Consider the following 13,695-nt stretch of genomic DNA (forward strand, 5'->3'; position numbering starts at 1 on the left):
ACAAATTCATTTGAACATCCATATGAAAGATAATATATACAAGAAGAGCTAAAACAATTATGGGAGGGAGGATTATTTATTATACAAGGTGTCAAATCTTTAATAATTAACAGGATGTGGTACTGGCACAGAAATAGACAAGTAAATGAGTAAAAGAGAACAGAAAGCTCCCAAACCAGGTTATGTAAAGATATTAAATAAATAAATGGTATTTACAAGCCAGTGGTGAAAAGATGGTCTATTCAATAGTGTTGGAACAACTGGGTTCCCATTTGGAAAAAACTAAATTAGATCCCTGCCTTATACTACATGCACACAGACACACACAAACACAGAGACACACACACTCCAGATATCTCAAACAAATAAACATAAAAAGTAGAACATATTTATAACCACAATGAGAAATATGTAGATGTATATATTTGTGACTTTGGTCACAACACAAAAGCCATGAAAAAATGGTTGATAAATTTTATCTATATTTTAAAAAGTCTTAGACAAAAGACACCACTAATAAAGTAAGAAAAAAATGATAATCTGGAAGAAATATATTATTTGCAATATATTTTAGATGAAAATTAATATATAATTTCTGTAAGTCAATTAAAAAGCAAAAACTCAAAAGAAATATGGCAAAAAATATGGTCAGTCAGCTCAAAATGAGAGTTCCAAATGGCCAATAGATATTTGAAAAAATGTTCAACAGCTAGTAACCAAAGAAAGAAAAATGAAAACAATCAGATACCATCTTTCACACATCACATTGATAATTAAAAGTTTAATTATATCAAGTATTTATATGGAGGTGAGCAAAACTGCTACTCTCCTACACTGCTGGGTGGAGTACAGCCATTTCGGTAGGAATTTGGCAACATCTATTATGTAAAATACACATCCCCATTACCCAGCAACTCTACTTCTTAGCATCTATCCTAAAGCAATTCTTGCACATGTACACTAATGTTTATTGAATGGACTTTATTGGAATATCAACCATCAAAATTTAGAAACTACTTGTATTCATCAAATAGGAAAATATAGTTAAACTCTCATGAAAGTTATACTCTACAAATTATGTAATTTTAAAGGAATAAGTTAGGACTTCTGCTTCTAGGAAGATGGAGTAGATATACTCTTCCTTATTCCTCCCACTAAGTTTTACTAAACACTAAGTACAACTAAAACCCATGAACATTACAAATAAAACAAACACAAAAAGATTCTGAAAGGTGAAAAGAAGGTACGCAAGAAAGAGGCCTCAGGACTCAAGGAATGACATGATGGTAAGTTCCCTGAATTTCTGTCTTGCCTCATATATCCCAGAGACAAAGCTTAAAAAGCTTGCAACCTGAAATCACCAACAAGTGCAAGACGAGAAACAAAAACAAAAACAAAAAAGCCTCTTTCTCTAACCAAAGGACCAGAAAAGGAGGTAGACTTGAAGGACAGAAAATTTTAGACAATAACTGCTCTACTCCAGCCAAATATCACAAAAATAATAAATAAATAAATAAATAAATAAATAAATAAATAAATAAATAAATTAAATTAAATTAAATTAAATTAAATTAAATTAAATTAAATTAAAAAATGTGGCCCCATCCCCAACCCTACCTGCAAAGGAAGGGTTGAAAACATAGATTTCCACCCTTGTTAAACTGTAACTAGGTGTTGCAAGCCACCCTATTGGAGTGATGTCAGAGAAGGCTGAGTGGGGAATTGGGATAGATCTACTAGACAGAAAGTCAGCAAGCATATAGAAGAACTCAACAAGATCCTCAACCAACAGTGTCAAATTTGACATTTATAGAACACTCCATCCAACAACAGAACAATACACAATTTTTTCAAGTGCCCATGGAACATGGACTATGTTCAATCATATCCTGGACCATAAAACAAACCTCAACAAATTAAAAACAATTGAAGTAAAATAGACTGTATTCTGTTACCATAATGAAATCAAAGTAGAAATTAATAATAGAAAAACAAGAGTAAAAATATCTAAACACTTAAAAACTAAACAGCACACTTTTAAATAATCCATGGGTCAAAGATGAAATCTCAAGAGAAATTTTAAAAATACATTGAACTGAATGAAAATGAAAATACGACATAGCAAAATTTGTGGGATGCAACTAAAGCAAATAAAACTTGTGGGAATCAACTTTAAAGGGAAATTTATAACAGAAAATGCTTATACTAGAAAAGGTTTCAAATCAATAATTTAAGTTCCTTCCTTAAGAAACGAGAAAAAGAAGAAAAAAGCGAAAATAAAATAAACAATAAATAAAATAAAGCCAAAGCAAACAGAAGACAGGAAATTAAAATAAGAGCAAAAATCAATAACACTGAAAACAGTGAAACAATTAGAGAAAATAAATTTGAAATAATCAGTAAAATTGACAAAGAAAAAACACATAAGTAATTAATATCAGGAACAAAATTAATATCACTACAGACACTTTAGACATCAAAAGGATAATAATGGAATACTAAGAACAACTCTACACACTTGGAGAATTTTGATGGGACTAACCAATTGCTTGACAAACACAGACTTCCAAAACATTTGATAGGAAATAAACCATTTGAATAGCCCTTTAACTACAGTATTAAGAAAAGTGAATTGAATTCAAAACTTCCAAAAAGAAATCTCCAGGTCTCATGATTTCACTGGAGAATTTTACCAAATGTTTAAATAATTAACACAATTTCTACACAATCTCTTCCAGAAAATAGAAGAGGAGAAACTACTTTCCAAGTTATTTTATGAAGCTAGTATTATCTTGATGTCAAAAAGCAGATGACAGTCACACAAAAAAAGAAAACTACAGACCAATATCCCTTGTGAATATAGAAGCAAAACTCCTCAAAACAACATTAGCAAATAGTATTCAGTAATATGTAAGAATTATACACCATTATCAAGTGGAGTTTATTACAGGAATGCAAGATAGTTTTAATATCTGAAAATAAATCAATGTAATCCACCATATTAACGGACTAGAGAACAATCACATGATCATATCAATCAATGTAGAAAAAGCACTTAACAAAAACCAACACCCATTATGATGAAAAAACAAGTCTCAGAAATAGGAAAAGAAAGGAATTTCTTCAACTTGAAAAAAAGCATCTACGAAAAACTTATAGCTAACACTAAACATAATGGTGAAAGACTGAATGCTTTCCTCCTCAGACTGGGAACAAGGCAAGGATGTCTGCTCTCACCACTCTAATGCAACATAATGCTGAAAGGTCTAGACAGAACTATCAGGCAAGAAAACAAAATGAAAGGAATAACATTGAAAAGGAAGAAATAAAACTCTTCCTATTTGGAGAGGACGTGATGGTGTATACAGAAAGTCCCAAGGAACTAAACAATTGCTAAGACTGATAAGCAAGTTCAGCACAGTTGCAGGATACAAGATAAGCATACACAACCCGGCCGGCTTGGCTCAGTGGTTGAGCATCAGCCTGTGAACCAGGTGGTTACAGTTTGAATTCAGGTCAGGGCATGTGATCAGGAGACATGCCCGGGTTGTAGGCTTGATCCCCAGTAGGGAGCATGCAGGAGGCAGCCAATCAATGACTCTCTTAACCATTGCTGTTTCCATCTCCCTTTCCCTCTCTCTTCCTCTCTCTGAAATCAATAAAAACATAAAAAATTAAAAGAAAACAAGATAAGCATATACAAATAAATTGTATTTCTATATATTAGCAATGAACAAATGGATGCTAAAATTAAAAATACAATACCATTTATAATTGCTCAAAATGAAGTACTTAAGTGTAAATATAAAAGGACATGAATAGGACTTGGATGCTCAAAACTACAAGATGCTGATGAAAGAATTCAAAGAAGATTCAACATAATAGAAATGTCAATTCTCCCTAAATTTATATACAGGTTTAATGCAATTCTTATCAAAATTCCAGGAGGATATTTTAGACGTGGACATGCTTATTCTAAAGTTTATATAGAAAGGCAAAGGAAATAGAATAGCAAAAACAATTTTGAAAAAGAAGAATAAAGAGGGATCACTCTACCTATTTTCAAAACTTATTATGAAGCTGCAATAATCAAGACTGTATGGTCCTGCTGGAGGGATAGATACATAGATTAATGGAGTAGAGAACCCAGAAATAGACCCACACAAATATGCCCAACTGATTTTCAATAAAGGTACAAAAGCAATTCAATGGAAGAAAGAAGGCCTTTTTAAATTTTGCTGGAGCAATTACACACAGGCAAAAAGAAAAAGAAAAAGAAGCTTGAACAGTAGAACCCCCCCTCCCCCGGAGATATGTCCATGTCCTTATCCCCAGAACTTGTAAATATTACCATAATTGGAAGATGGATCTTTGCAGATATAAAGGATTTTGAGATGAAAAGATTAGTCTGGATTATTCAATGGGCCCTAAATCTGATGGCAAATATCTTTGTGAGATATACACACAGAGGAGAAGGTGATGTGAAGATGGAGTTAGATACTGAAGTGATATGGCCACAAGATAAGGAAGACAAGGATTGGTGGCAGACGCCAGAAGCTGAGAGAGGCAAGGAAGGATCCTCTCCGAGAGCCTTCAGCAGGAGCATGGGCCTGCTGACACCTTGGTTTCAGACTTCTGACCTCCAGAACAGTGAAAGAATAAATTTCTGTTTTTTTAAGCTACCAAGTTTATGGCAATTTGTTATGGAAGTCTCAGGAAATTAATACAAACTGTCTCATAGCTTATACAAAAAAAATCTACTTAAAATGCATCACAAACTAATCTTACTGTGGTAATAATCATTTTGCAATATAATGTTTATAAAATCATCACACTGTACACCTCAAACTTATACACTATATGTCAATTATAACTCAATAAAGCTGGCAAAATGCATAACAAACTTATGCATAAAATGTAAAACTACAACATTTTTAGAAAAAGAAAAATGTTTGGAATTTAGAGCAAGGCACCTAAGCTAGATCTCATACCTGACAATCAAAGCATGACATGAATAGACATTTCACTGAAAAGGATATACAGATGGCAAAAAAGCATATGAAAAGAAGTTCAATCACTTGCCATTAGGGACATGCAAATTAAAATCATAGATATCACTGCATCACTATCAGAATCGCTAAAATGAAAAAAAAAATACTGACCACACCAAATGCTGGTGAAGATGCCAAGAAACTGACCGTTAATACATTGTTCTTGGGAATGTAAAATGGTATGGCCATTCTGGAAAAAACAGTCTGACAAGTTATTTTAAAAGCAAAACTTGCAACTTCCATATGACCTAAAAATTGCACCCTTGGACACTTATCCCAGAGAAATGAAAATGTCTGCCCCACATAAAAACCTGTTACATGATTGTTCAAGGGGCCTTCATGTATAAAATAGCCCCATACAGGAAACAACCCAGATGTCCTTCAACAGGTGAATGGATCCAGTACTTGTGGTACATCCATGCTATGGAAAACTACTCAGCAAAAAAAAAAAAAAAAAAAAGACTGTTGATACACAAACGATCTGGCTGAATCTCTAGATAATTATGCTGACTGAAGAAAACTAACAATAGTGTATGGTTCTGTTTACATAAAATTATTGAAATCTCATAATTTTAGATATGGAGACAGATTAGTGAGTCCCAGAGGTTAAAGAGAAGGTGGGGATGGGTAGAAAGTGGGTGTAGCTATAAAAAGGCAACTTGAAGGATCCTGTGGTGGTGGAAATCTTTGGCATCTTGACTGTATCAATGTCATTTATCCTACTTGTGATATTGTACTAGAGTTTTGCAAGAGGATGACATTGAGAAAAACTCGGTGAAGGGTATATGGGACCTCTCTGTATTATTTCTTACATTGCACATGAATTTATAATTATCTCAAAATAAAAAGTTTAATTAAAAAGGAAAAGATAGATCCGAGTATCCTAACATGGCAAAGTTTCCAAGATATATTCTTAAGTGAAAAAAGCAAGTTACATATTAGTATATATAGTTTTAAAAAATTTTTTCCCTAAAGTAATTTATTAAATTTTTGGGGGTGGCAATGGTTAATATGAACATATAAGTTTCAGGTGTGCATTTCTATGTTACAAGATCTGTATATGGCTCTGTGTGCCCACCACCAAAAGTCATACATTTTCCAGTCACTATATATTAAAACATCCTTCCATTGGGGAGAAAAAGGGACATCTGTAATATTTTAAACAAAAATACAATTTAAAAATTAAAAATAAAATAAAATAAAGCCTCCTTCACCCCCACCCCTTCCCTCTTGCAATCACCACACTGCTGTTTGTGTCCACAAGTTTCAGTTTTATATCCCACATATGAGTGAAATTATATGGGTCTTAGCTTTCTCTGACTAACTTATTTTATTTAGCATAATATTCTCAAGGTCCATCCATGTTGTTGCAAATGGGAGTATTTCATCTTTTCTTATGGCTGAGTAGTATTCCATTCTGTACATGTGCCACATCTTCTTTATCCAGTCCTCTGTTGCAGGACGCTTTGGTTATTTCCATGTCTTGGCCACTGTGAATAACACTGCAATGAACATAGGGGTACATATATCTTAGCAAATATCTGTTTTCCAGTTTTTTTGGTATGTACCTCGTGGAGGGATTGCTGGGTCATATGGTAGCTCTATTCTTAATTTTTTGAGGAATCGCCAGACTGCTTTCCACAGTGGCTGTACCAGTCTACAATCCCGCCAGCAGTGAATGGGGGTTCCCTTTTCTCCACAACCTCTCCAACACTTGTTATTGCTTGTCTTGTTGATCATAGCCCTTCTAACAGATGTGAGGTGGTATCTCACTGTAGTTTTGATTTGCATTTCCCTAATTGCCAGCGAGGTTGATCATCTTTTCATATACCTATTGGCTGTTCGTATGTCTTCTAGGGAGAGGTGTCTGTCCAGGTCCTCTGCCCACTTTTTGATTGGGTGGGTTGTTTGGTGTTGATTTTTATGAGTTCTTTATATATTTTGGAAATTAAAACTTTGTCTGAGCTACTGTTTGCAAATATCATCTCCCATCCGGTTGGCTGCCTCTTTGTTTTGTTATCAGTTTCTTTTGTTGTGCAGAAGTTTTTTAGTTTGATATACTCTGGCTCATTTTATTTTTGCCTTTACTTCCCTTGCCTTTGGGGTCAAGTTCATAAAATGTTCTCTACGACCAAGGTCCATAAGTTTGGTACGTACGTTTTCTTCTGTGTAACTTACTGTTTCGGGTCTCACATTTAGGTCTTTGATCCACTTTGAGCTAATTTTTATACATGAGGACAAACTATAATCCAGTTTCATTCTTTTGCATGTGGCTTTCCAGTTTTCTGAGCACCATTTACTGAAGCAACTACCTTTACTTCATTGTGTGTTTCTGGCTCCTTTGTCGAAAATTATCTGCCCATACACATGTAGTTTTATATCTGGCTTCTCTAATCTGTCTCACTGATCTCTGTGTCTGTTTCTGTGCCATTACCATGTTGTTTTGATTATCGTAGCTCTGTAGTATAATTTGAAGTCAGATAGCACGATACCTCCAGCTTTGTTGTTGTTGTTTTTTCAGTACTGCTTTGGCAATTCGGGGTCTTTTGTGGTTCCATACAAATCTGATGATTTCTCATTCTATTTCTTGAGAAAATGGCATTGGTATTTTGATGGGGATTGCATTAAATCTGTATATTGCTTTGGGTACTATGGCCGTTTTAACTATGTTGATTCTTCCAATCCATGAACACGGGATATTTTTCCATTTTGTTGTGTCTTTATCAATCTCTTTTAATAATGCTTTGTAATTTGCAGTATCTAGGTCTTTCACGTTCTTTGTTAAGTTTATTCCTAGGTATTTTATTCTTTTGGTTGCAATTACAAAAGGAATTGCTTTTTGTTTGTTTCTTTCATTTCTTTCTCTGAAGTTTTGTTGTTACTATACAGGAAGGCAATGGGTTTTTGTACATTGATTTTGTATCCTGCCACCTTTCTGTATTTGTTTATTGTTTGTAAGAGTGCTTTTGTGGAGTCTTTAGGGTTTTCTATGTACAGAATCATGCTGTCTGCATACAGTAACAGTTTTACTTCTTCCTTCCCTATTTGGACACCTTTTATTTCTTTCTCTTGCCTTATTGTTGTGGCTAGGACTTCAGAACTATGTTGAATAAGAGTGATGAGAGTGGACATCCTTGTCTTGTTCCTGATCTTAGAGGAAAAGCTTTCAGTTCTTCACCATTGAGTATGATATTAGCTGAGGGTTTGTCGTACATGGCTTTTATTATGTTAAGATACTTTCCTTCTGTTCCTATTTTATTGAGTGTTTTAATCATAAATGGATGTCGTATCTTATCAAATGCTTTTTCTGCATCTATTGATAATATCATATGACTTTTATCCTTTCCTTTGTTAATGTGGTGTATTACACTGATTGATTTACATATGTTGAACCATCCCTGTGCCCCTGGAATGAACACCACTTGATCATGATGTATTATTTTTTGGATGTACTGCTGAATTCGATTTGCTAGTATTTTGTTTAGGAATTTTGCATCTGTATTCATCAGAGATATTGGTCTGTAGTTTTCCTTTTTTGTGTTATCCTTGCCAGGTTTTGGTATCAGGGTCATATTGGCCTCATAAAATGTGTTAGGAAGTATTGCCTCTTCCTCAAGTTTTCGGAAGAGTTTGAGGATAGGTTTTACATCTTCTTTGATCATTTGGTAGAATTCACTGGTGAAGCCATCTGGTCCTGGACTATTTCGGGGGCCTGGGTTTGATGGTTGTTTCAATTTCCTCCCTGCTAACTGGTCTTTTTGGTATATTTTCCAGTTCCTCATGATTTAGTCTAGGATAGTTATATATTTCTAGGAACTTAATCATTTCTTCTAGGTTATTGAATTTGGTGGCATATAGTTTTTCATAATGTTCTAGTATGATCCTCTGTATATCTGTGATGTCTGTGGTGACTTCTTCTCTCTCATTTCTGATTTTGTTTATATGGGTCTTTACCATTTTTCCTTAGTGAGTCTAGCCAGGGGTTTGTCAGTTTTATTAATCTTTTCAAAGAACCAGCTCTTTGTTTTATTAATTTTTGGTATAGTCTTTTTGGTCTCTATTTCATTCAATTCTGCTCTAACTTTTATGATTTCTTTTCTCTTGCTGACTTTGGGTTGCTTTTGTTCTTTTTCTAGTTCTTTAAGATGTGATGTTAGGTTGTTAACTTGGTGTTTCACTTGTTTCTTAAGATATGCTTGCTTTTGCTGCATCCCAGAAGTTTTGATATTTTGTAGTCATTCTCATTTCCCTCTATATATCTTTTGATCTCATCTTTTATTTTTTCTTTGACCCAGTCATTTTTTTAGTAGTGTATTGTTTAATCTCCATGCATTTGCAGGTTTCTTTACTTCCTTTTTCCAGTTGATTTCTAATTTCAAGGCATTGTGGTCAGAGAATATGCTTGGTATAACTTCATTCTTCTTGAATTTGTTGATGCTAGTTCTGCGGCCCAACCTGTGGTCTATCCTTGAAAATGTTCCATGTGCACTGGAGAAGAATGTATAATCTGATGTTCTGGGATGAAAGGCTCTGTAAATGTCAATTATGTCCATTTGGTCTAGCGTTTCACTTAAGGCCGATATTTCTGTATTGATTTGCTGTTTGGTTGATCTGTCTAGAGCTGTCAATGGAGTATTAAGGTCCCCAACTATGGTTGTGTTTTGATCTGTTTCTCCCTTTAGTTTTGTGAGTAGTTGCTTTATATAGTTCGGTGCTCCTTGGCTGGGTGCATATATACTAAGAAGTGTTATGTTTTCTTGATGTAGTGTCCCCTTTATCATTATAAAGTGTCCATCTTTGTCTCTTGTTATCTTTGTTGTCTTGAAATCTATTTTGTCAGATATAAGTATGGCTACACCTGTTTTTTGGTGGATGTTATTTGCTTGGAGAATCATTTTCCACCCTTTTACTTTGAATCTTCTTTTGTCTTTGCAGCTTAGCTGTGTCTCTTGCAGGCAGCATATGGTTGGGTTTGGGCTTTTGATCCACTCTGCTACTCTGTGCCTCCTTATTGGTGAATTCAGTCCATTTACATTTAGGGTAATTATTGATGTATGAGGATTTCCTATAGCCATTTTATCTTGTTTTCTGGTAGCCCTGTGTCTCCATTGGTTCTTTTCCTTTGTGTTTCTATCGGTTGTTTTTGTTTGGTGGTGTTTCATACTTCTTTCCTCTCTGTCTTTTTTTAAGCGATGTGTCCCTGGTTTGGGGATTTTTGTGTGTGGTTACCATTAGGTTTATAAAAAATAAAGTTGCATATGTACAATAATTTTTCTTCTTTCCAGTGCATCTGGTGTTCATCCTCCTTTGCTGGTTTGTACCTTTACCCCCTCCCCCCTTATGTTTTTGTTGTCACAAATTACCCATTTGTGCTGTAAGTTTTTTGGTGATCTTACTCATTATGTTGTGACTTAATGTTCTTTGTTTCAGGTAGAATAACTCTCTTGAGTATTTCCTGCAATGGAGGTTTTCTGGTGATAAAATCTCTCAGCTTCTGTATGTCTTGGAATGTCTTTATTTCTCCTTCATACTTAAAGGATAACTTTGCTGGATATATTATTTGTGAGTGGGAATTTCTCCCTTTCAGACGTTTGAATATTCGGTTCCACTCTCTTCTGGCTTGTAGAGTTTCTGCTGAGAAGTTGGATGAAATTCTGATGGGTTTTCCTTTGTAGGTCACTTCTTTCTTTTCCCTAGTTGCTTTGAGAATTTTTTTGTTGTCATTAATTTTTGACAGTTTTAATACAATGTGCCTTGGAGAGGGCCTCTTTGGATTGAGGTAACTAGGTGCTCTGTTTGCTTCTTGGATTCGAGGATCTAGTTCTTTCCATAGGTTTGGGAAGTTCTCATCCACTATTTGTTTGAATAGACTCTCTGTTCCCTTCTCCTTCTTTTCTTCTTCCATAATGCCTATTATTCTAATATTGCTTTTTCTGATGGAGTCAGATAGTTCTTGTAGAGCTCTTTCATTTTTCTTTATGCTCAGGTCTCTCTCTTCTTCTCTCTGCGCCATTTCTGGATTCCTATCTTCGATATCACTAATTCTTTCCTCCATCTGGTTTGTTCTGTTTTCTATGCTCAGTACCCATTCCTAATTTCCTTAATTGCATGCTTCATTTCCAGGATTTCTGATTGGCTTTTTTTTAAAGTTTCAATCTCTTTGGTTAAGTACTCATTTTGTTCATTGATCAAAACGATCAGTTGCAGAGGGAAACAGTGGTTTTACTGCAATACCTCTTGGTTTACAGATAAAATGTTCCTTGACCTGGCACCAAGGGCAACAGGAGGTGAGTTTTGGGAGTCCAAGGGGTGGCAGGGCTCTGTGGTTCCATTTATTTGTCAGAAACACCCCCACCCATCAGTGGACAGCCACATGGCAGAAGCCTGTGCTCTGTCGGGCGTTTGCTGGCTCAGTCACTGTTCTCTCTGCTGGCCCTGCTGGACTGCCCTCCACAGCTCTCTGTTCCTTCCAGCTGGCTGAAGGAAGTGCCTGCTACCACCATCTTCCTCCCCTCCCTGATCCATGCCAGAAGTTCCTGGCTGCAAGGCTGCATCTGAGAGTCATCTGTGCTTTCCTCCTTTCTCATCTCCCCATTTATTCCCATTTGCCAGCCTTTAGATGTTTCAGAGGTATGGGTCTCTCAGGCTTGCCTCTGTACTGAGTAAGGAATTCTTGGTTGAATTATAGTTGGTTAATCTGTTGAAACTTCAGGGGGAGAGGCAAAGGATATCTTTCACATTGCCACTGTTCTGATGTCACTCCCTAGTATATAGAGTTGAATACCATTTATTTTTAAATACCTTCACACAAACAATGTACACATAGAAAAAGTTTTGGAATAGGGCACTTTATGCTGATAATAGGGGTTATGCATGGGGAGTAGAGTTGGGGGGAAAATTTTAGCTGTAGTTAAATTGTTTGATTTTTTTAACAATGAGAATATATTCATATTCTACTTGTAGAGTAAAAACATTATCTTGTGCACAGCTACAGTGCTCCAGGAATTCTATCTTGTTTTTGCTCATCCTGATCTGACCTATACCTGTTTCACCACCACTGTATCCAGGGGCCAAGCTCACGCTTGCCTGCACTTGAGCCTGAAAGAAGTAGTTCCTAAGCCTACCTAATTTGGAAACAGTCCCCCTAGCATTACCTTTGTGGTATTGGAAATACCACCTGGAAAGGCCAATGTCCCCATGACTACGAATTTACTCACTGCTTCTGACAACTTTAAATCCACAAAGCTCAGCCCATGCTGAATTAATGCAACAACAGTTTCTATAAAGTTCAAGATGACAAACTTTCATGGAAGTTTCAATGCTGGAGGCAGCAAAGGCTTCTCCACCCCCTGACCTGAAAACATGGCAACAGTTGAGCTTCTTGAGCCACAGGCATGAATCAGAATTGGATACCTGCACCCAGCTGTGCTTGGTTGAGAGAAGAGTACTCTTCTGTGGCCGCTAAGAGTGCATTCATTCATCACCATATATTTACTGAGCACCTACTATGTGCTAAGTACTATTCTAGGCGTTGATACTATTAGTGAATAAAACAAAGTCTCTGCCCTCATGGAGCTCCCATTGTAGTGGAAGAGCAGATAATAGATCAGATAAATAAATAAATTATATGTTAGGTGGTATTATGTGCTATGAAAAAAAAATCATAGCATGTAAGGATATAAGGTGTTGGCTGCTGGGGGTTGAAATTTAGAAATGGTGGCCAGAGAAAGCCTCACTGAGAAGGATCAGATCTTTTGGAGAAAATCTGAAGAAAGTGAGGGATTCAGGTAGTTACAAAGGTATCCAGTGGTTTTGGACATTTTCCACTTGCCCCTCCAGACCTTCTTCACCCTTCTCCACCCTGCTTTGTGCCCTGGGAGGCTGACCTGTATGGACTGCATCAACAGGTTCCCTTGCCCTCTGGCTTCGGGTTAGCTTTGACCAATAGGAGGCACCTGCAAATGATCAGAAGGAAAAAGAAAGTGAGATTATTCATCAGCTCTCTCTCTCTGTGCAGGTTCATCATAGTTTGCCTATATCCCTCTACCAAAGACCACAGCTCCTGTCAGGTGGTCCTTTCCATATGGCAACCCAGTCCCCATAACCACTCATTCCCAAGATCCTGACTGACATACTGGGGGAAGGCATTCCAGGTAGAAGGAAAAGCAAGTAAAAAGCATAAATGTGCCTGGAGAGCTTAAGGAATAATCAGGAGACTAATATGGCTGGAATGGAGGAGGTGATAAAAGGATTTGTAGGGGAAAGTGTCAAGGAGATAAGGGGGGCCAGATTATGAGGGACTTGCAAGCTACCATAAAGACTTTGGGTTTGTTTGGTATTTTTTAGTGCTTTATCATTTAAAAATATGTCACATATATTCCATTTGACCTTCACAACAACCCTGTGAGGTAGGCAGCACAGATATTCTTCTTCTCATTTAACAGATGAGGAAAGTGAATCCCAAGGTTCTATAGGTAGTAAATAATTTGCATTAATATCAGTATTTGTCCTAAAAATTCAACACTCAACCTTCCCTAATACTTGTCCTACTTACTTCACAGGGATAATGAAGATAAAATGAATTCAAGGTTAGAAAAATACTTTGAGAGAAAAAACGCTGTATGATTATACCTGCAAACTATAA

The 13,695-nt window shown here is 36.1% G+C and overlaps 1 protein-coding gene across 1 annotated transcript in view; it reads right to left on the reverse strand.

The window, feature by feature from the left end:
- The window catches only part of NHSL2 (NHS like 2), a 297,904-nt gene that overhangs the window by 153,469 nt on the left and 130,740 nt on the right, over positions 1-13,695 (reverse strand). Inside the window, exon 2 of the mRNA XM_087813419.1 lies at positions 12,938-13,006. Within this exon, the coding sequence (XP_087669545.1) occupies positions 12,938-13,006 (69 nt within the window). The remainder of the gene's footprint in view (positions 1-12,937; positions 13,007-13,695) is intronic.

This window comes from Miniopterus natalensis, chromosome X (genome assembly GCF_054644295.1).
Source record: "Miniopterus natalensis isolate mMinNat1 chromosome X, mMinNat1.hap1, whole genome shotgun sequence".
Lineage (NCBI taxonomy): Eukaryota > Metazoa > Chordata > Mammalia > Chiroptera > Miniopteridae > Miniopterus > Miniopterus natalensis.